This window comes from Nomascus leucogenys, chromosome 24, assembly GCF_006542625.1.
Source record: "Nomascus leucogenys isolate Asia chromosome 24, Asia_NLE_v1, whole genome shotgun sequence".
Taxonomy (NCBI): domain Eukaryota; kingdom Metazoa; phylum Chordata; class Mammalia; order Primates; family Hylobatidae; genus Nomascus; species Nomascus leucogenys.
Window position 1 is genome coordinate 12,721,931 of NC_044404.1, and position 18,974 is coordinate 12,740,904.

Below are 18,974 nucleotides of genomic sequence, written 5' to 3' on the forward strand. Positions count from 1 at the left end.
CTGTGTTGGTGTCTTAGCCTGTTCAGGCTGCTCTGACAAACTGCCATAGGCTGGGTGGCTCCCAAACAACGGATGTGGATTTCTCATGGTTCTGGAGGCTGGAAGGGTGAGATCACAGTTGGGTTCTGGTCAGAGCCCTCTAACTGGTACAGAGACAGCTGACTTGTCTCTGTGTCCTCAGATGGTGGAAGGGGGTAGGGAGCTCACTGGGGCCTCATTGATAAGGACAGTAATCCTATTTTTTTCTTTTTGGGTTGGAGTCTTGCTCTATCGCCCAGGCTGGAGTACAGTGGTGTGATCTCGGCTCACTGCAGCCTCCACCTCCCTGGTTCAAGCGATTCTCGAGCCTCAGCGTCTCGAGTAGTTGGGACTACAGGCGTGCACCACCACGTTTGGCTGATTTTTGTATTTTTAGTAGAGACGGGGTTTCACCATGTTTGTCAGGCTGGTCTCGAACTCCTGTCCTCAGGTGATTTACCCGCCTCGGCCTCTCAAAGTGCTGGGATTACAGGCATCAGCCACCGCGCCTGGCTGTCGGGTCTTAAAGAGGCAGCATTGTTCATTGGTTCAGAATAAGGACTTCAGGGCCAGGCTGCCTGGGTTCCAATCCCAGCTCACCATTTACTAGCTGTGTGACGTTGGGCAACTTCTCTGTCCCTTGTTTTTTTCCGTTATAAAATGCAATAATGGGCCAGGCGCGGTGGCTCACACCTGTAATCCCAGCACTTTTGGAGGCCGAGGCATGTGCATCACTTGAGGTCAGGAGTTTGAGACCAGCCTGGCCAACATGATGAAACGCTGTCTCTACTAAAAATATAAAAATTAACCAGGCGTGGTGGCGGGCGCCCGTAATCCCAGCTATTCAGGAGGCTGAGGCAGAATTGCTTGAACCCGGGAGGCAGAGGTTGCAGTGAGCCGAGATTGTGCCGTTGCACTGCAGCCTGGGAGACGAGCAAGACTGCATCTCAAAAAACAAAAAAAAAGCAATAATGATAGTACTTTCTCACAGAGATGTTGTCAGGATTAAATTGATTAATATATGTAGAATATTTTATTTATTTATTTATTTGAGACAGGGTCTCACTGTCACCCAGGCTGATGTGCAGTGGCAGAAACATAGCTCACTGCAGCCTCAGCCTCCCGGGCTCAAGTGATCCTCTCACGTCAGCCTCCTGAGTAGCTGGGACTATAGGCCTGCGCCACCACGTCTGGCTAATTTTAAAATTTTTTTATAGAGATGAAGTTTCGTCATGTTACCCAAGCTGGTCTCAAACTCCTGGGCTCAAGTGATCCTTCTGCCTCAGCCTCCCAAAGTGCTGGAATGACAGGTGTGAGCCACTGCACCCAACTCATGTGTAGAATATTTGGAGTAGCGGCCAGGTGTGGTGGCTCACGCCTTTCATCCCAGCACTTTGGGAGGCTGAGGTGGGCGGATCACCTGAGGTCAGGAGTTCGAGACCAGCCTGCTCAACGTGGCGAAATCCCATGTCTACTAAAAAAAAAAAAAAAAAAAAAATTAGCCCGGTATGGTGGCGCATGCCTGTAGTCCCAGCTACTCAGGAGGCTGAGGCAGGAGAATCGCTTGAACTCAGGAGGCGGAGGTTGCAGTGAGTCGAGGTCGTGCCACTGCACTCCAGCCTGGGTGACAAGAGTGAAACTCTGTCTCAAAAAAAAAGACTGTTTGGAGTAGCTATGTGCATATAGTGGAGTGCTTGGCAGGCGCTGGTTACTCTTAATGGCCGTCATTGTTGTAGGTGAACCGGCTGCATTCTTAGATTCCTTCCAGTTCAGAGTCCCTGGTTTTCTGTGAGTAGAGCCACTAGACTGTAGACCCCAGGAGCTTGGCTGCTGGCATTCTCTGGGCACCCAGCTGCCCTGATGTGATGTGGCAGAGTAGGTGTGGGGAGAGAGGGCTGGACTTGGGGACAGATTCCCCACACTGGATGAGATGTAGCCCCAGCCTCCTCAGGGCCTGTCCCTGCTGCAGCCTGGTACCCTCTTTCCTGCAGGAGCAGATCAATATCACTCTGGACCACCGCTGCCGTATCTTCCAGAACCTGGATGGGGCCTTGGGTGAGCAGCCCCCACGGGGAGGGATGGATCCTCAGAGGGTGATAGGAAGGATTCCGGGCAGGGCCTGAGCCTAGGGAGGAGAACTGGGCTGCTTCTTTCTGGCCATTGTGCTGAGAGGTCACTGGCCTCATCTCCAGGTTCCCAGGGGCCACTTGGGTATCCTGGCGCAGAGCCGTGTCTCTCTTGGGGGCCGGGGACAAGTGAGCATTCAGCCTGGGAGGAGTTGGGGGATGTGCACAGCAGGTGCTGGACCTCCTGCCCTGCATACCAGGTCCTTACAGATGGACCCTCTTTCCCCGCTTTCCCGGTCCTCCCACCTTCCAGGTGAAGGAGTCCTGGGCTGGGGGCAGGAACTCAGCTGGTGGGATAGGCAGCTTGGGAAGCAAAAGGCTACTTGACCCTTGATGCCACAAACATCCCTGGGCCTGGCCTCGTGTCTGTTGCTGGTGATGACATTGCTTTGCCGTAGGTCTTCCTGAGTGACCTCAGGCAAGTCACACCTCCTCCCCATGGGGGACTCAGTTTTCTTATCTTTACAAAAGGGAAGTGAACCAGATCCACTGATTGCTGATTTTGTGGATAAATGGGCCCTTTTGAGAATCTGATGAAAGCTACGACTCTGCTCCCAGAAAAATGCAGAAACTCTGTGCCCTTTGCCTGTGGTTTCTGGGGGTTAAGAAGCACTGAGTTCAGATCCACGCAGGTCAGGAGCTATCTGTTTTCTTTTTTTTTTCTTTTTTTTTTTTTTAAGATGGAGTCTTGCTCCGTCGCCCAGGCTGGAATGCAGTGGCGAATTCTCGGCTCACTGCAACCTCCACCTCCCAGGTTCAAGCGAGTCTCCTGCCTCAGCCTCCCAAGTAGCTGGGATTACAGGCGCACGCCACCATGCCCGGCTAATTTTTGTATTTTTTTAGTAGAGACGGGGTTTCACCATGTTGGCCAGGCTGGTCTTGAACTCCTGACCTCAGGTGATCCGCCTGCCTTGGCCTCCCAAAGTGCTGAGATTACAGGTGTGAGCCATCGTGCCCAGCCCTATTTTAATTTTTAAAATAGAGACAGGGTCTCGCTGTGTTTTGCAGGCTTGTCTCAAACTCCTGGGCTCAAGTGATCCTCCCACCTTGGCCTCCCAAAGTGCTGGGATTACAGGTGTGAGCCAGCGTGCCCAGCTGAAATACCCATTTTCCTATGTGCAGACTAATAGGGTCAAACGTGGGTATTGGGGGCCAGGCACAGTGGCTCATGCCTGTAATCCCAGCACTTTGGGAGGCCAAGGCAGGTGGATCACCAGAGGTCAGGAGTTCTAGACCAGCCTGACCAACATGGCGAAACCCCGTTTCTACTAAAAATACAAAAATTAGCCGGGTATGGTGGAATGTGCCTGTAATTCCAGCTACTCAGGAGGCTGAGGCAGGAAAATCACTTGAACCTGGGAGGCGGAGGTTGCAGTGAGCCGAGATCATGCCACTACACTCCAGACTGGGCAATAGAATAAGACTCCGTCTCATAAAAAAAAAAACAAACACACACACACACACACACACACACACACAAAACATGGGTATTGGAACCCTGCTGCAGGAGCTCCCTCCACTGGGCTGAGTTCTGTCCTCATCATGCCCAGGCCTCCCCTGCGTGTGGCCCTGGCATCTTCTCAGTGCTGCTCTGTCTACTCAGAGAAGGCGCCTCCCACACCCTTTCTCTTGGGGCTTCTCTGAGGTGCCTGGAGCTGGGATGTTCCAGGTCTTTGTTCTTCTCCCAGCCCCTGCTTCTGGCCGTAAGTAACCACAAGTACAGGGGTTGCCATGGATTCTCTGCTCATCATGGGCCAGGCTTGGTGCCCCATGCTTGCCCAACACAAATCCTCCCCCTCACCCCATGAAGAAGGGATTATTCCTATTTTATAGATGAGGAAACTGAGGCTTAGAGAGAAGTGACTTGCCCAAGGACATAATCTACTCACTGCAGAGCTAGGATTTGAACCCAGCTGGTTGGACCCTGAGCCTGACCTCTGGGTCTGATGCTGGGTGGGGCTGTGCTTTCTGACCCCCAGATGAGGTCGTGCTCAAGTTTGAAATGGGCCATGTGAGAGCGAGGAACCTGGCCTATGACACCCTCCCGGTCCTGATCCATGGCAACGGGCCAACCAAGGTAGGGGGGCCCCAGCCCCTGGGGAGTGTGGGAGGGGGCCAGAGCCCCAATTTCATTCTCACTGTGACCCCACAGTGTCTCCCTGGGGCCAGGGCCACCTACCTGGGGCCTGCTATGAACTCACTGCCTTTGTCCTCACATCTGAGCTCAGCGTGGTGCCTTCTTTTCCTTCTGTGGTGGTCAGTGGTACTCTGTCTATTCTCGCTGGTCACAGGACACATAGGAGGCTGCCGTCCCCTTCCAGGCCTAGGCTGGGCTACCAGAGCCATCTGCACTCTGTCACCCCAGGGCAGAGTCACTTATTCACTCAGTAAACCTTTATTTCATGTTTGCACCGGACAATAAGACATAGTCATAAGCAGGACAGATGTCCTGCGTTCATGGTGACAGAAGGGACTGGGTGCAGTTGTGGCCGGGGACAGAATGGACCTCACTGGCCCCTGGGGAACTGGCTTATAGCTCACAGCATATTTGAGTGTGGTCCTTCACCGCCGGAATGAGGGAGAGGAAGGAGGATGTGATATGTCTAAAATGCAAATTTCCTGACTCCACCCAGGATCTGTTCAGATGGAATCTCTGAGCGGGGTGGGACCCAGGAATCTGCATTTTACAAGCTCTCCGGAGAAGCACTAGAGCGCCAAGCCCTCCCCCGCTCTCTCTCAGAGCAGCTTGGTGATCTCCTGGGGATGGACCATTATCTCCAAGACCCTCTTAGGGAGTGGGAGTGGGCTGGATGGTGCTGACCCACTGGGGGGGCCCAGGGAGATATGGGTCAGGGCTGTGGCGGGTGGGGCTGGCCGGCTTCTCTGTGACCCCATGTCTCCCCGACAGCTGCAGTTGAACTACCTGGGCAACTACATCCCGCGCTTCTGGACCTTCGAGACAGGCTGCACCGTGTGTGACGAAGGCTTGCGCAGCCTCAAGGGCATTGGGGTGAGGCTGCGCCCAGGCCTGTGCCTGAGGGACATGGGGGGCTGAGTCCCCTGAGATGGCGAGATGGGTGATTCTGGAATAGACTCCATTGTCTTTGGTGGAAAGTGAAGGGGTCACCTCCCTGCCTGGGGTTCTATCCTGGTTGCCACCCACGTGCCTCCTCCTGGAAGCCCTCTCAGACTGCATGTCTCTAGCTTCCCCCGAGACGTCCAGGTTCTGGTTTCTTCTGCCTGGTCCTTCAGGCTCTCCTGCAGCCCCCTCCCCATCCCATGAACCTCATCCTCATTTATGACTCACCTTGAACACCACTCCAGCCACGATCTCCTGACAGCAGGCCCTCAACTGGGTCCTTGTTCCAGGCCTGGGCTCCTGCTGCTCCCTCCGCGGGGCACCCTCCTGTTGCTTCCCTGCTCCCCTGTACCCCCTGCCTGGAGTTCCCCAGCCCGAGCACCTTTCTTGGGAAGTCTACATGCTTCTGATTCTGGCTGTGGCTCCCTTGGGCCACCCTGGGGTGGAGTGGCAGTGCTGTGGCTGGACACTGCTGGACTCTCATGCCGCCCTCCCTGGTGCAGGATGAAGCTCTGCCCACGGTCCTGGTCGGCGTGTTCATCGAACAGCCCACGCCGTTCGTGTCCCTGTTCTTCCAGCGGCTCCTGCGGCTCCACTACCCCCAGAAACACATGCGACTTTTCATCCACAACCACGTGAGTAACAGGCACTCTGTGGGGTCGTCACGTGGCTTAGATCCAGGGCCCAGCTTCACAAGGTAGCCCGAGACCTTTGAGGGTCTCACCGAATCTAGCTTATCTGGGCCAAATGACAGTCACCAGTGGATTGTGTCCCCGAATCACTGAGTTGACTTTGGAGTCAGATTGGGTGAGTTTGAATCCCAACGTTGCTATTTTTATTGGCTGTGTGACCTTGGGCACATTACTCAACCTCTCTGTGCTTGAGTTGCTCATCTATAAAATAGGGATAAAAGTCGGGTACGGTGGCTCATGCCTGTAATCCCAGCAGTTTGGGAGGCCGAGGTGGGTGGATCACCTGAGGTTGGGAGTTCGAGACTAGCCTGACCAACATGGTGAAACCCTGCCTCTACTAAAAATACAAAATTAAGCCAGGTGTGGTGGCAGATGCCTGTAATCCCAGCTATTCAGGAGGCTGAGGCAGGAGAATTGCTTGAACCTGGGAGGCAGAGGTTGCAGTGAGCCAAGATTGCGCCATTGCACTCCAGCCTGGGCAACAAGAGCAAAACTCTGTCTCAAAAAAAAAATTAAATAAATAAATAAAATAAAATAGGGATAATAATTGTCCAATCACACAGAATTGCTGCAAGGGCTAAACAAGTTGACATGCGAAGTTCGTGAAAGGTGCCTGGTGCACAGGACGCATCTAGATGCTTCTAACTGTTGTCATCTTCACTTCCATCCCTGTCCCTGTTAATCCTTCCTAATTGCACCTGGTGGCAGTCAAACTGGTTTTCTTTCTTTCTTTTTTTTTTTTTTTTTTTTGAGACAGAGTCTCGCTGTGTCACCCAGGTTGGAGTGCAGTGGCACGATCTCGGCTCACTGCAACCTCTGCCTCTTGGGTTTAAGCGATTCTTCTGCCTCAGTCTCCCAAGTAACTGGGACTACAGACATGCACCATCACAACTGGCTAACTTTTTGTATTTTTTTTTTTTTTTTTTTGAGACAGAGTCTCGCTCTGTTGCCCAGGCTGGAGTGCAATGGTGTGATCTCAGCTCACTGCAACCTCTGCCTCCCGGGTTCAAGCCATTCTCCTGCCTCAGCCTCCCGAGTAGCTGGGATTACAGGCACCTGCCTCCACGCCTGGCTAATTTTTTGTATTTTAGTAGAGATGGGGTTTCACCATGTTGGCCAGGATGGTCTTGATCTTCTGACCTCGTGATCTGCCTGCCTCGGCCTGCCAAAGTGCTGGGATTACAGCCATGAGCCACCGCAACCAGCGGACTGTTGTTTTTCCTTTTTTTTTTTTGAGATGGAGTCTCACTGTGTCTCCCAGGCTAGAGTGCAATGGCATGATCTTGGCTCACTGCAACCTCCGCCTCCTGAGTTCAAGCAGTTCTCTGCCTCTGCAACCTCCACCTCCCGGATTCAAGCAGTTCTCTGCCTCAGCCTCCCGAGTAGCTGGAATTACAAGTGCCCACCACCACACCTGGCTAATTTTTGTATTTTTAGTAGAGATGCGGTTTCACCATCTTGGCCAGGCTAGTCTTGAACTCCTGACCTTGTGATCTACTTGCCTCAGCCTCCCAAAGTGCTGGGAAGACAGGCATGAGCCACTGCGCCCAGCCTGGACTGTTGTTTTTCAAAGCGAAGTCGAAGATCACCTGGCACATTTTGTAACAAAGCGGATCTCTGGGCCACACACAGGAATCAGCAACGTCTCTGGATGTGGGATCCTAAGTGTGGTGGCGGGGCTCTATCCTGATGACAGAGGCTCTTAGGAGGCCTGGCCTGGTCAGAGGAGAATGGGCAAAGGATGGCCAGGGAAGGGTGTTCCTGGCACAGGGCTGGCATGGGCAAAGGTCTGGAGACAGGAAAGCAGATGGCCAGGGGTGCCAGAGATGAAGGGGCACAGCCTGGCAGTGACAGGAGGTGCTGCAGTCCCTGGGTGGAAGCTGTGTCCTCCTCCTCACCCCCCCATCCCCAACCCCAGGAGCAGCACCACAAGGCTCAGGTGGAAGAGTTCCTGGCAGAGCATGGCAGCGAGTACCAGTCCGTGAAGCTGGTGGGCCCCGAGGTGCGGATGGCGAATGCAGACGCCAGGAACATGGGCGCGTGAGTTGTGGGCCACAGTACTCTCCACTGACAGTGGCGGGTAGGGGAGCTGTGGCTGTGGTGAGGAACAGCAGGCTGAGTGACAGGAGTTCAGAAGGCTGTGTGTGCTCTAGCAAGTTCCTGCCCCTTTCTGGGCCTTGGAGTTTCCATCTGTCAAATGGGGAAATAGCCTCTGTCCTGCCAACCCCCAGGGTTCCTGAGCAGGGCTGAGCCATGTTATTTGGGTTCAGGAAGCAAATCAGAGAAACAGGAAGGACTGGGGGCAGAAGTAGACAAAGGCTGACAATTAGGGAGCCAACCTCGAATGTTTTGCTTTATTATTAAAAAAAAAAAAAGGCCGAGAGCAGTGGCTCATGCCTATAATCCCTGCACTTTGAGAGGCCAAAGCTGAAGGATCACTTGAGGCCAGGAGTTCGAGAGCAGCCTGGGCCACATAGTGAGACCCTGTCTCTTCAAAAATAAAAAAAAATAGCCAAGTGTGGTGGCTTGAACCTGGGGTCCCAGCTACTGAAGAAGCTGAGGCAGGAGGACCTCTTGAGCCCGGGAAGTCGAGGTTGCATTTGCTATGATTGTACCACTGTGTTCCAGCCTGGGAAACAGAGCGAGACCTTGTCTCATAAAGCAAAACAAAAACAAAGAAAGAAGTAACTTGTGTTAATTGCAGAAGAGTCGGACAGTCCAGATCAAAGATTGGCAGACTTCCTGGTAAGGATTAGATCATAAATCTTTGCAAATTGGCTCTGCCACCTCTGTTACAACCCTGAACTCTGCCCTAGTAGCACAGAAGCAGCCACAAATAATACATAAGTGAATGAGTGAGGCTGCATTCCAGCAAAATTTCATTTATGGACACTGAAATTTGACTTTCATGTCATTTATTTATTTATTTATTTATTTTTGAGACTTGGTGTTACTCTTGTCATACAGGCTGGAGTGCAGTGGCAGGATCATAGCTTACTGTAGCCTCAAACCCCTGGGTTCAAGTGATCCTCCTGCCTCAGCCCCCCAAGAAGCTGGGACTACAGGCATGTGCCATCACATTCAGTTAATTTTTAAATATTTATTTATTTATTTATTTAGAGACTGAGTCTCACTCTGTCACTCAGGCTAGAGTGCAGTGGCGCGATCTCGGCTCACTGCAACCTCCCCGTCCCAGGTTCAAGCCTCTCTTTCCTCAGCCTCTCAAGTAGATGGGATTACAGGTGCTTGCCACCACACCTGGCTAATTTTTGTATTTTTAGTAGAGATGAGGTTTCACCATGTTGTCCAGGCCTGTCTCAAGCTCCTGACCTCAAGTGATCTGCCCTCCTTGGCCTCCCTAAGTGCTGGGATTACAGGTGTGAGCCACTGCGCCTAGTTAATTTATTTGTTTTTATTTTTTGTGGAGACAGGATCTTGCTATGTTGCCCAGGCTGGTCTCAAACTCCTGGCTTGAAGTTATCCTCTCATCTCAGCCTCCCAGAGTGCTGGGATTACAGGCATGAGCCACTGCACCTGGTGATGACCTTCACATAATTTTTACATCTTCTTCTTTTGATTTTTTTTTCCTTTTTTTTTTGAGATGAAGTCTCACTCTGTCACCCAGGCTGGAGTGCAATGGTGCAATATTGGCTCATTGCAAGCTCTGCCTCCCAGGTTCACACCATTCTCCTGTCGCATTCTCCCGAGTAGCTGGGACTACAGGTGCCCGCCACCACGCCCAGCTAATTTTTTGTATTTTTAGTAGAGACGGGGTTTCACCGTGTTAGCCAGGATGGTCTCGATCTCCTGACCTCGTGATCCACCCGCCTTGGCCTCCCAAAGTGCTGGGATTATAGGCGTGAGCCACTACGCCCAGTCGATTTTTTTTTTCTTGAAACCACTTAAAAACATAAAATCAGCCAAGTGCAGTGGCTGTAATCCCAGCACTTTGGGAGGCCAAGGATTGCTTGAGCTGGGGAAGTTGAGGCTGCAGCGAGCTATGATTGTGCATTCCAGCTTGGCTGACACAGTGAGACCCCCATCTCTAAAAAAAGGAAAAAAGGCCGGGTGCAGTGGCTCGCACCTGTAATCCCAGCATTTTGGGAGGCCGAGGCGGGCAGATCACCTGAAGTCAGGAGTTCGAGACCAGCCTGGCCAACATGGTAAAACCCTGTCTCTACTAAAAATACAAAAATTAGCTGGGCATGGTGGTGACGCCTCTAATCCCAGCTACTTGGGCGGCAGAGGCAGGAGAATCGCTTGAACCTGGGAGGTGGAGGTTGCAGTGAGCTGAGATTGTGCCATTGCATTCCAACCTGGGCAACAGAGTGAGACTCGTTCTCAAAAAAATAAAATAAAATAAAATAAAATAAAAATAAAAAAAAGAAAAACATAAAGCTGTTCTTAGCCCATGAGCTGTACAAAACCAGGCAGGGCCAGAGTTTGACTCACAGACCCTCGTTTGCTGAGTCCTGTACCAGATAAACAAAAGTAACACTGATTTTTAAGGCTTTTGGTGCAAGTTACCAAATAGCATTTCAGAAAGGCAGCCCCAGCTTACTCCCCACCCTGGGCCATGTAGGCACCTGTGGCCTGTGTTCTTCCCAGTACCAGGATTTTCAGGGCACTTGATACCAGTTGCCAACCTCTGGGCCTTGGGTGAGAGCCCAGCAGTCCAGGGGTTTGGGACTCAGAGTTGGGAGGAACCTTTGAGGCTGCTGGTGTGACCTCTCTCAAGCGCCTTGGCTGATACGTGGTGAAGCCAGACTGTGGTCACAGATGTGAGCAGCCACCAGTAGCTCCAGGATCAGGTGTACTGACCCTGTGTCCTCCTCCTTGCAGAGACCTGTGCCGGCAGGACCGCAGCTGCACCTACTACTTCAGCGTGGATGCTGACGTGGCCCTGACCGAGCCCAACAGCCTGCGGCTGCTGATCCAACAGAACAAGTGAGGCTGCTCCGTCTGCGCCCAGCACTGCTCAGGATTGGCCTGGTCCCAGGATGGGAGCCCTCCTTGCCTTCCTCCTCCTCCTCCTCCTCCTCCTCGTCCACCTCCTCTTCCTCCTCTTTTTCCTCCTCCTGCTCCTATTTCTCCTCCTCGTCTTCCTCCTCCTCTTTCTCCTCCTCCTCTTCCTCCTCCTCCTTGGCCTCACCTATTACCCAGAGCTGTGGATCCCCAGCCTGAATCCCCAGGTTCTGATAGAGAAGGTGTCCTGCCCTGTCTGCTCCTGGCTGCCCCATGGGAGGGAGCAGGTACCAGAAGAGCCAAACCCCTGACACCCCGGCCAAGGCACTGCCTGTCCCAGTGAGGTGCTTGGGGATCCCTGCGTGCAGGTTGAGGGGCACCTACCTCCCCCCATCCCTGGTGAGTGCTATCTGCCACTCCCAGTGGGCAGCGACCTCCCACTGAGGTGCTCCCTTCCTCAGGAACGTCATCGCCCCGCTGATGACCCGGCATGGGAGGCTGTGGTCGAACTTCTGGGGGGCTCTCAGTGCAGATGGCTACTATGCCCGTTCTGAGGACTACGTGGACATTGTGCAGGGGCGGCGTGTGTGAGTACCTGCAGGGTGGGGGTGGGTGGGGGACACCTTCATCTGGCTTCTGCCTGGGCTTGTGGGGCTCCCTCCCTAGTATTCCCATTCTTGTTACCCCCAAATTGCTGTTGAACCTGAAGCAAGGAAGACTTCAGTTAGACACACAGAAGGACTTCCTGACAAATAGGCCCATGTGTCCAGGGCGGGGGAATCAAATCAGCACAATTGTGACCCCCCAGCCTATGACTTCCCCTTCTCACAGCCCAGATTCCAGGCTATGACTCCCCACCACCACCCTGTGACCCCCTCCATCTTCCCCACCACCAGCCTCTGACCCCCACCCTCTTTCTGTCTCTCCCACAGTGGTGTCTGGAATGTGCCCTATATTTCAAACATCTACTTGATCAAGGGCAGTGCCCTGCGGGGTGAGCTGCAGTCCCCAGATCTCTTCCACCACAGCAAGCTGGACCCCGATATGGCCTTCTGTGCCAACGTCCGGCAGCAGGTCAGCCAGGAGCGGGCGGCACCGGATGCCCTCTGGATGGGGCAGGCGGGAAGGTGGGCCTCCAGCTCTGACCCTCATGGCGAGCCGCCTTGTCACCATAGGCCTGGGAGCTCCAGAGATTCCAGCAGGGCATCTCGGAAGCCACCAGGGCCTGCTGGAGGAATGGGGGCCGTCGGGCACAAGGGCTGGTCCTCAGGGGTCTGCAGAGACCATTTTAGCTGACCTGGTTTTTATAACATCTATTTTATTTACATTTTTGGCATAGCCCAAAGAAAATGAAACTTTCCACCTAAAGGTACTCCAAGTGATGTGCCCGAGAGACACCTCACCCTGTCTCTGCACCCTGCCCCATATATTTTTGTGACTTTTTTTTTTTTTAAAACATGCAGCAAGATGAAGTTTTCCCCTGTGACCAACATTTCAGGACCAGAACACGCCCCTTTTCTTTTATGCATTTTTTCTTTCATTCTGTGTTCAGTCCTCTGGGAAGACTTCCCTGATCGCATTCTCAGTGTCAGGCCTGGTCTGGGCCCTGGGGACACAGGGGTGACTGCACTTGGTCTCTGATCTTGGGAACTTCAGTTCGGCGGGCGGAGGAGGCTGCACTGTTGCCTGTCTGGGAGCGTGCAGGGGAGGGGTGAGGGCAGGGAAGGGATGGGGGAGCGCCTCTTTCACCGGGCCTGTCCTCCCCAGGATGTGTTCATGTTCCTGACCAACCGGCACACCCTTGGCCACCTGCTCTCCCTGGACAGCTACCGCACCACCCACCTGCACAACGACCTCTGGGAGGTGTTCGGCAACCCCGAGGTGAGGCCAGGGTGGGCACATTGGGGCTGGCAGCAGAAGGGGCCCAGTGATCCTGCAGTCTGAGGGACTTCCCTCTCAGAGCCTTACAACAGCCAGGACCCCTGTGGGCCACCTGCCACCCTCCCTTCACCCCAGGAGGCTATAGGGCAGGATTTGGGTAGGGAGAGAAGGGTTTCCAGAGAGGCAACACCATCTATTGGAGGAGGGACCAGGACTCAGAGGTCTGGGCTTGTGGCCTAGGTCTGCCATCATCTGGGACTTAGTTGAGCCTTTCAGCTTTGGGGACCTTAGTTATCTTAGCTCCAAAATGGGTATACTGTCCCAGCCTGTCTTACCCATGAGGGTGTTGTGATGATCAGAAGGGGAGACAGTTGTGACTGTTTCTAGACGTTGGGAGCTCGCAGCTGATGGGTGTAAGCACATGCCTGCACACAGACATGTACACACAAGCACACACATGTACATACATGTGCAAACACCACCTCCTATGGGCACACCTGTGCACCTAGACAACACACACGCACCCAGTGGGCGCAGGTGAACACCTGCCTCCGTCAGGCATGTACAACTTCACTCCCACTTTGAGGGGTCTGCTCAGAGCATCCCATGCAGTTGAGCCAATGGTGAGGACCCTAGCCTGCTTCCCACTCCCCACAGGACTGGAAGGAGAAGTACATCCACCAGAACTACACCAAGGCCCTGGCGGGGAAGCTGGTGGAGACGGTAAGAGCCATGGACACCGTCTTGGACCAGCCTTGCCTGCTGCAGGGGGCAGGGCACAGAAGGGAAACTGCTTGCCCTGGGGAGTGGGGGACAGCAGGATGGGAGCGGGGGGTGGCGGGATGGGAGTGGGGGGCGGCGGGATGGGAGTGGGGGGGCGGCGGGATGGGAGTGGGGGCGTCAGGATGGCCCCTCCACCTGTTGGCACTTTCCTGCTGGAGGCTGTGGGGGTCTGCAGGGCCTCTGTCCCTGGCCCAGGCAGGAAGGAGGAAAACATCCTGGATGTGATGGCCACTGTGGCCCCCCATGCCTGGACCAGTGCGGGGAGTGGCTGCTTCTCTCCACTCACTAATGTCTGCTTCCCCCGAGCCTGGGGCCTTTGCCCCCTCCCTCCCTCCGTGCCCATGTTTCTCTCTGACCTTGGCGCTGGTAGCTCTGTGACCTCGGCTGGGAAAGTCTATCTCTGGGCTCTGCCTCCTTCTCCCTTTAGGGACCCACTCAGTCTCTCCAGGATTGACAAGGCCCTGCTCCCTGGGGACACTGGGAGGGCTCCCTGGCTTGGGTGTGTGGCCCTGAAGAGGGAGGAGGATTCTGTGGTGCCACTGTGGACCCCCTTGACTGAGTCCCTGCCCTCCCCAGCCCTGCCCGGATGTCTATTGGTTTCCCATCTTCACGGAGGTGGCCTGTGATGAGCTGGTGGAGGAGATGGAGCACTTTGGCCAGTGGTCTCTGGGCGACAACAAGGTGGGACTCTGATGCCTGGGCTGGGGTCGCTGGGAGGCTGCCTCTCCATCAGTGCTGCTCACTGTCTGGGGTCTTCTGGCAAGCTGGCCTAGCCACCCTTTCTGGGACTCTTGACATAGGGGTGCTGGCATGGGTGTCTGTAGGCAGTTAGGAGTAGAGGCATAGAGAAACCTGAGGTGGAGTTTGGTCCCTAAGCTGCTATTGCCACCGTGTGGCTTTGAGTTGCCTTGACCGTAAGCTACTAGGTTTTCAGTTCCTGGTTTGCTATTGGAATGGCTTAGCTTGGTTCCCTAGACAGGAGGAACTGAGGAGGAAAGGGCCAAGGTGGGATGAGGGGCATTAGGAAGGGCTGTCGGGTCCAAGTTCATCAGACAGCAGGAGCAGGTGGCCTGCTGAGGGTGCGAGGCCCTGTGTTCTCTCCGTGAGAATCCCAACACCTGTTCCTGTCCTGGAAAGTTCAGGTACCATTTTTTTCTTTATCTTTTCATATATATATATATTTTTTGTTTGTTTGTTTTTTAAATAATAGAGATGGGGTCTGGCTGTGTTGCCCAGGCTGGTTGTGAACCAGGCACAATTTCATTTTATTTATTTTAATTAATTTATTTATTTAGAGACCGAGTCTCACTCTGTCGCCCAGGCTGGAGTGCAGTGGCGCAATCTTGGCTCATTGCAACCTCTGCCTCCCAGGTTCAAGAGATTCTCATGCCTCAGCTTGCCGAGTAGCTGGGATTATAGACGTGTGCCACCATGCCCAGCTAAGCTTTGTATTCTTTCTTTCTTTAATTTCGTGTGTGTGTGTGTAATTTTTTTTTTTTTTTTTTGAGGCAGTGTCTCGCTCTGTCACCTAGGCTGGAGTGCAGTGGCATGATCTCAGCTCACTGCAACCTTCCTTTCCCAAGTTTGAGCAGTTTTCTTGCCTCAGCCTCCCCAATAGCTGGGACTACAGGCGTGTGCCACCATCCCTAGCTAATTTCTGTATTTTTAGTACAGACTGGATTTCACCATGTTGGCCAGGCTGGTCTTGAACTCCTGGCCTCATGTAAGCTGCCTGCCTCGGCCTCCCAAAGTGCTGGGAATACAGGCGTGAGCCACCACGTCTGGCCTAAGGCACCTTTATTTTTATTTTTATTTTTTTATTTTAATGATCCCAGAACATTTATTTCCATAGGATTTTGATAAAAGAGCACAATCTTGAATAAAAATACACCACTGTACTTAAAGGCAACATTACCTAGTAAGCAAACTCTGCCCTCATCCCTTTCACAGAAGAGAAACTTCAGAAAGGAATTTTTTGTCTCCCAACAGTTTTACAACATTCATATCTCCTGTGTACTTCAAGCCCCAACCCACCTCTCATTTTCTTTTTTCTTTTTTTTTTTTTTGAGATGGAGTCTCGCTTTGTCGCCCAGGCTGGAGTGCAGTGGCGCCATCTCGGCCCACTGAAACCTCTGCCTCGTAGGTTCAAGCAGTTCTCTTGCCTCAGCCTCCCGAGTAGCTGGGATTACAGGTGCCTGCCACCATGCCCAGCTAATTTTTGTATTTTTAGTAGAGACGGGTTTCACCATGTTGGTCAGGCTGGTCTCGAACTCCTGACCTCATGTTGTGATCTGTCCGCCTCAGCCTCCCAAAGTGATGGGATTACAGGCGTGAGCAACCGCAACCTGCTCCCCCGCCACCTCTCATTTTCTACGTTCTTTTTTTTTTTTTTTTTTGTGCGTGTGTGTGTGTGTGTGTGTGTGTGTGTGTGTGTGTAATGGAGCCTCGCTCTGTCACCCAGGCTGGAGTACAGTGGTGCGATCTCGGCTCACTGCAATCTCTGCCTCCTGCAATCTCTGCCTCCTGAGTTCAAGCGATTTTCCTGCCTCAGCTTCCCAAGTAGCTGGGATTACAGGTGCTGGCCACCATGCCTAATTTTTTTTTTTGAGAGGAAGTTTTTTTTTTTTTTTTTTTTTTTTGAGGCGGAGTCTCGCTCTGCCGCCCAGGCTGGAGTGCAGTGGCGCGATCTCGGCTCACTGCAAGCTCCGCCTCCCGGGTTCACGCCATTCTCCTGCCTCAGCCTCTCCGAGTAGCTGGGACTACAGGCACCCGCCACCACGCCCGGCTGATTTTTTTATATTTTTAGTAGAGACGGGGTTTCACCGTGGTCTCGATCTCCTGACCTCGTGATCCGCCCGCCTCGGCTTCCCAAAGTGCTGGGATTACAAGCGTGAGCCACCGCGCCCGGCCGAGAGGAAGTTTTGCTTGTCACCCAGGTGGAGTGCAATGGCACCATCTCAGCTCACTGCAACATCCACCTCCTGGGTTCAAGTGATTCTCCTGCCTCAGCCTCCTGAGTAGCTAGGATTACAGGTACCCACCACTACGCCCGGCTAATTTTTGTATTTTTAGTAGAGACAGGGGTTTCACCATGTTGGTGAGGCTGGTCTCAAACTTCTGACCTCCAGTGATCCACCCACCTCGGCCTCCTAAAGTGCTGGGATTACAGGCGTGAGTCACCGTGCCTGGCCTCGTTTTCTAAGTTGTTTAATAGAAATGTGTGTTCCCCAGTTTAAGGCACCATTTTTAAAGGCACTTGAGACCCTGGACCTGTGTGCCAACCTCTGACCTGGCAACTGGACTAACCTGAAGTTCTGGTTACCTTCCTAATCCACATGCTTTGGTTGCTGAGCTGATCTCCAGAAGCCAGGAACTGGACTAGCCCATGCATTCTGGGGGCTGGCTGATGCTTGTGCTCCAGTGACAGGGCCAGACCTTGGACCTCAGCTGACTCTGGCCCTGGAACAAATTTTCAGTTCTCTGTAACAAATGACCGTGGCTCAGAATAAGACCCGTGTGTTATCTCCTGGTTTCTATGGGTCAGGAATCTGGGCCCAGTTTAGCTGGGTCATTGAGGTGTCAGCTGGGGTTGGGGTCTCATCTGAGGCCCAGGGTTCCAGTCCAAACTCACTTGGTTGTTGCAGAATTCATTCCCCTGCAGCTGTAGAATTTAACTTGCTTCTTCAAGGCCAGCAAGAGACAGAGTCTCTCTTCAAGATCCTCCTTTAGCCAGGCGCAGTGGTTCACGCCTGTAATCCCAACACGTTGGGAGGCTGAGGCGGGAGGATCGCTTGAGCCCAGGGGTTCAAGACCAGCCTGGGCAACATAGTGAGACCTCATCTCTACAAAGAATAAAATTAGTGGCTGGACGTGTGGCTCACGCCTGTAATCCCAGCACTTTGGGAGGCAGAGGTGGGCGGATCACCTGAGGTCAGGAGTTCAAGACCAGCCTGGCCAACATGATGAAACACCATCTCTACTAAAAATACAAAAAAAAAAAAAATTAGCCGGGCATGGTGGCGCACGCCTGTAATCCCAGCTACTTGGGAGGCTGAGGCAGGAGAATCGCTTGAACTCAGGCAGTGAAGGTTGCAGTGAGCTGAAATGATGCCATTGCACTCCAGCTTGGGCAACAGAGTGAGACTCCGTCACACACACACAAAAATAAAAATAATAAAAATAAAATTAGCTGGGCGTGATGGTGCGCGCCTGTAGAGGTGGGAGGATCACTTAGGCCTGGAAGGTTGAGGCTGCAGTGAGCTGAAGTTGTGCCACTGCGCTCTGACCTGTGCGACAGAGGGATACCCTGTTTCAAAAAATAAGGTCTTCCTGCAGATGACTCACTTAGTAGGTCAGGCCCTCCTAGGATAATCTCCCTTTTGATTAACCCAAAGTCAACCGATTAGGGGCCTTAATTGTATCTGCAAAGCCTGTTCAGTTTTGTCTTATAATATAACGTGGTCCGGTGTAGGAGAGGGGAGTAGACAGAGCCTGGGCACCAGGATGTGGGAGCCTGGGGGCCATCCTAGAATTCTGCCTAAATATTCGCCTCGGTCACCTCCAGGACAACCGCATCCAGGGTGGCTACGAGAACGTGCCGACTATTGATATCCACATGAACCAGATCGGCTTTGAGCGGGAGTGGCACAAATTCCTGCTGGAGTACATTGCGCCCATGACGGAGAAGCTCTACCCCGGCTACTACACCAGGGTGGGCAAGCCTGGGGCATAGCCAGGATTCGGGGACGGTTGGGTGGGGTGTCAGTGGAGTGGCTGGCACTGGTGGGGGTAGGGTGGGAGGTGGAGAAGCTGGGAGGGGCCGAGGTGGAGTTGGGGTGTGGGGAGTGTGGGAGGAGCAAGGGTGGGGCATGAGGTGGAGGTACTGAGAGGTGGGGATGGGGTTGAGAAGAGCAGGAGTGGGGTGGGAAGTGGTGGAGAAGCTGGGAGGGGTGGGGAGGAGTAGGGGGCCTGGGAGGGGCAGGGGTGAGTGGGGGTGGAAAGCCTGGAGGGGCGAGGGGGGCAGGGGTGAGGGAGTGGAGAGACTGGAAGGGGCAAGAGTTGGTGGGGAGGTGGAGGCCAGTGTGGGGCAGGAGTGGGAGGGTAGGGTGGAGTGGGGTGGGAGGAGTAGGGTGGAGTGGGGGCTTGGGTGGAAGGGCCAGGGGTGGGTGGGGGCTGGAGAGTCTGGCAAGGGGAGGGGCTGGGGAAGGGGTTGGGTTGGAGTAGGGGTGGAGGAGCATCCCAGCTTATGGGAGAGGCCTGGATATTTGGTCCCCAGGCAGGAGTGAGGTCTCATCACACACACCCCCTCCATCTAGTAGTGTGTGGGAAGACAGGGTGATGGGGTGGGCATCTAGGGCCTGCCAGTTGGCCTCTAGCCTGAGCTGGAGTCTCACTCAGCCTCATGAGTAGCTGGGATTACAGGCATGCGCC

The 18,974-nt window shown here is 53.6% G+C and overlaps 1 protein-coding gene across 1 annotated transcript in view; it reads left to right on the top strand.

Annotated features, from left to right (window-relative positions):
* The window catches only part of PLOD1 (procollagen-lysine,2-oxoglutarate 5-dioxygenase 1), a 40,504-nt gene that overhangs the window by 17,473 nt on the left and 4,057 nt on the right, over positions 1-18,974 (top strand). The window contains exons 6-17 of the mRNA XM_030805099.1: positions 2,010-2,073; positions 4,124-4,221; positions 5,053-5,154; positions 5,727-5,858; positions 7,834-7,955; positions 10,758-10,862; positions 11,342-11,467; positions 11,813-11,954; positions 12,648-12,761; positions 13,419-13,484; positions 14,121-14,225; positions 18,109-18,255. Of these exons, the coding sequence (XP_030660959.1) occupies positions 2,010-2,073; positions 4,124-4,221; positions 5,053-5,154; positions 5,727-5,858; positions 7,834-7,955; positions 10,758-10,862; positions 11,342-11,467; positions 11,813-11,954; positions 12,648-12,761; positions 13,419-13,484; positions 14,121-14,225; positions 18,109-18,255 (1,323 nt within the window). The remainder of the gene's footprint in view (positions 1-2,009; positions 2,074-4,123; positions 4,222-5,052; positions 5,155-5,726; positions 5,859-7,833; positions 7,956-10,757; positions 10,863-11,341; positions 11,468-11,812; positions 11,955-12,647; positions 12,762-13,418; positions 13,485-14,120; positions 14,226-18,108; positions 18,256-18,974) is intronic.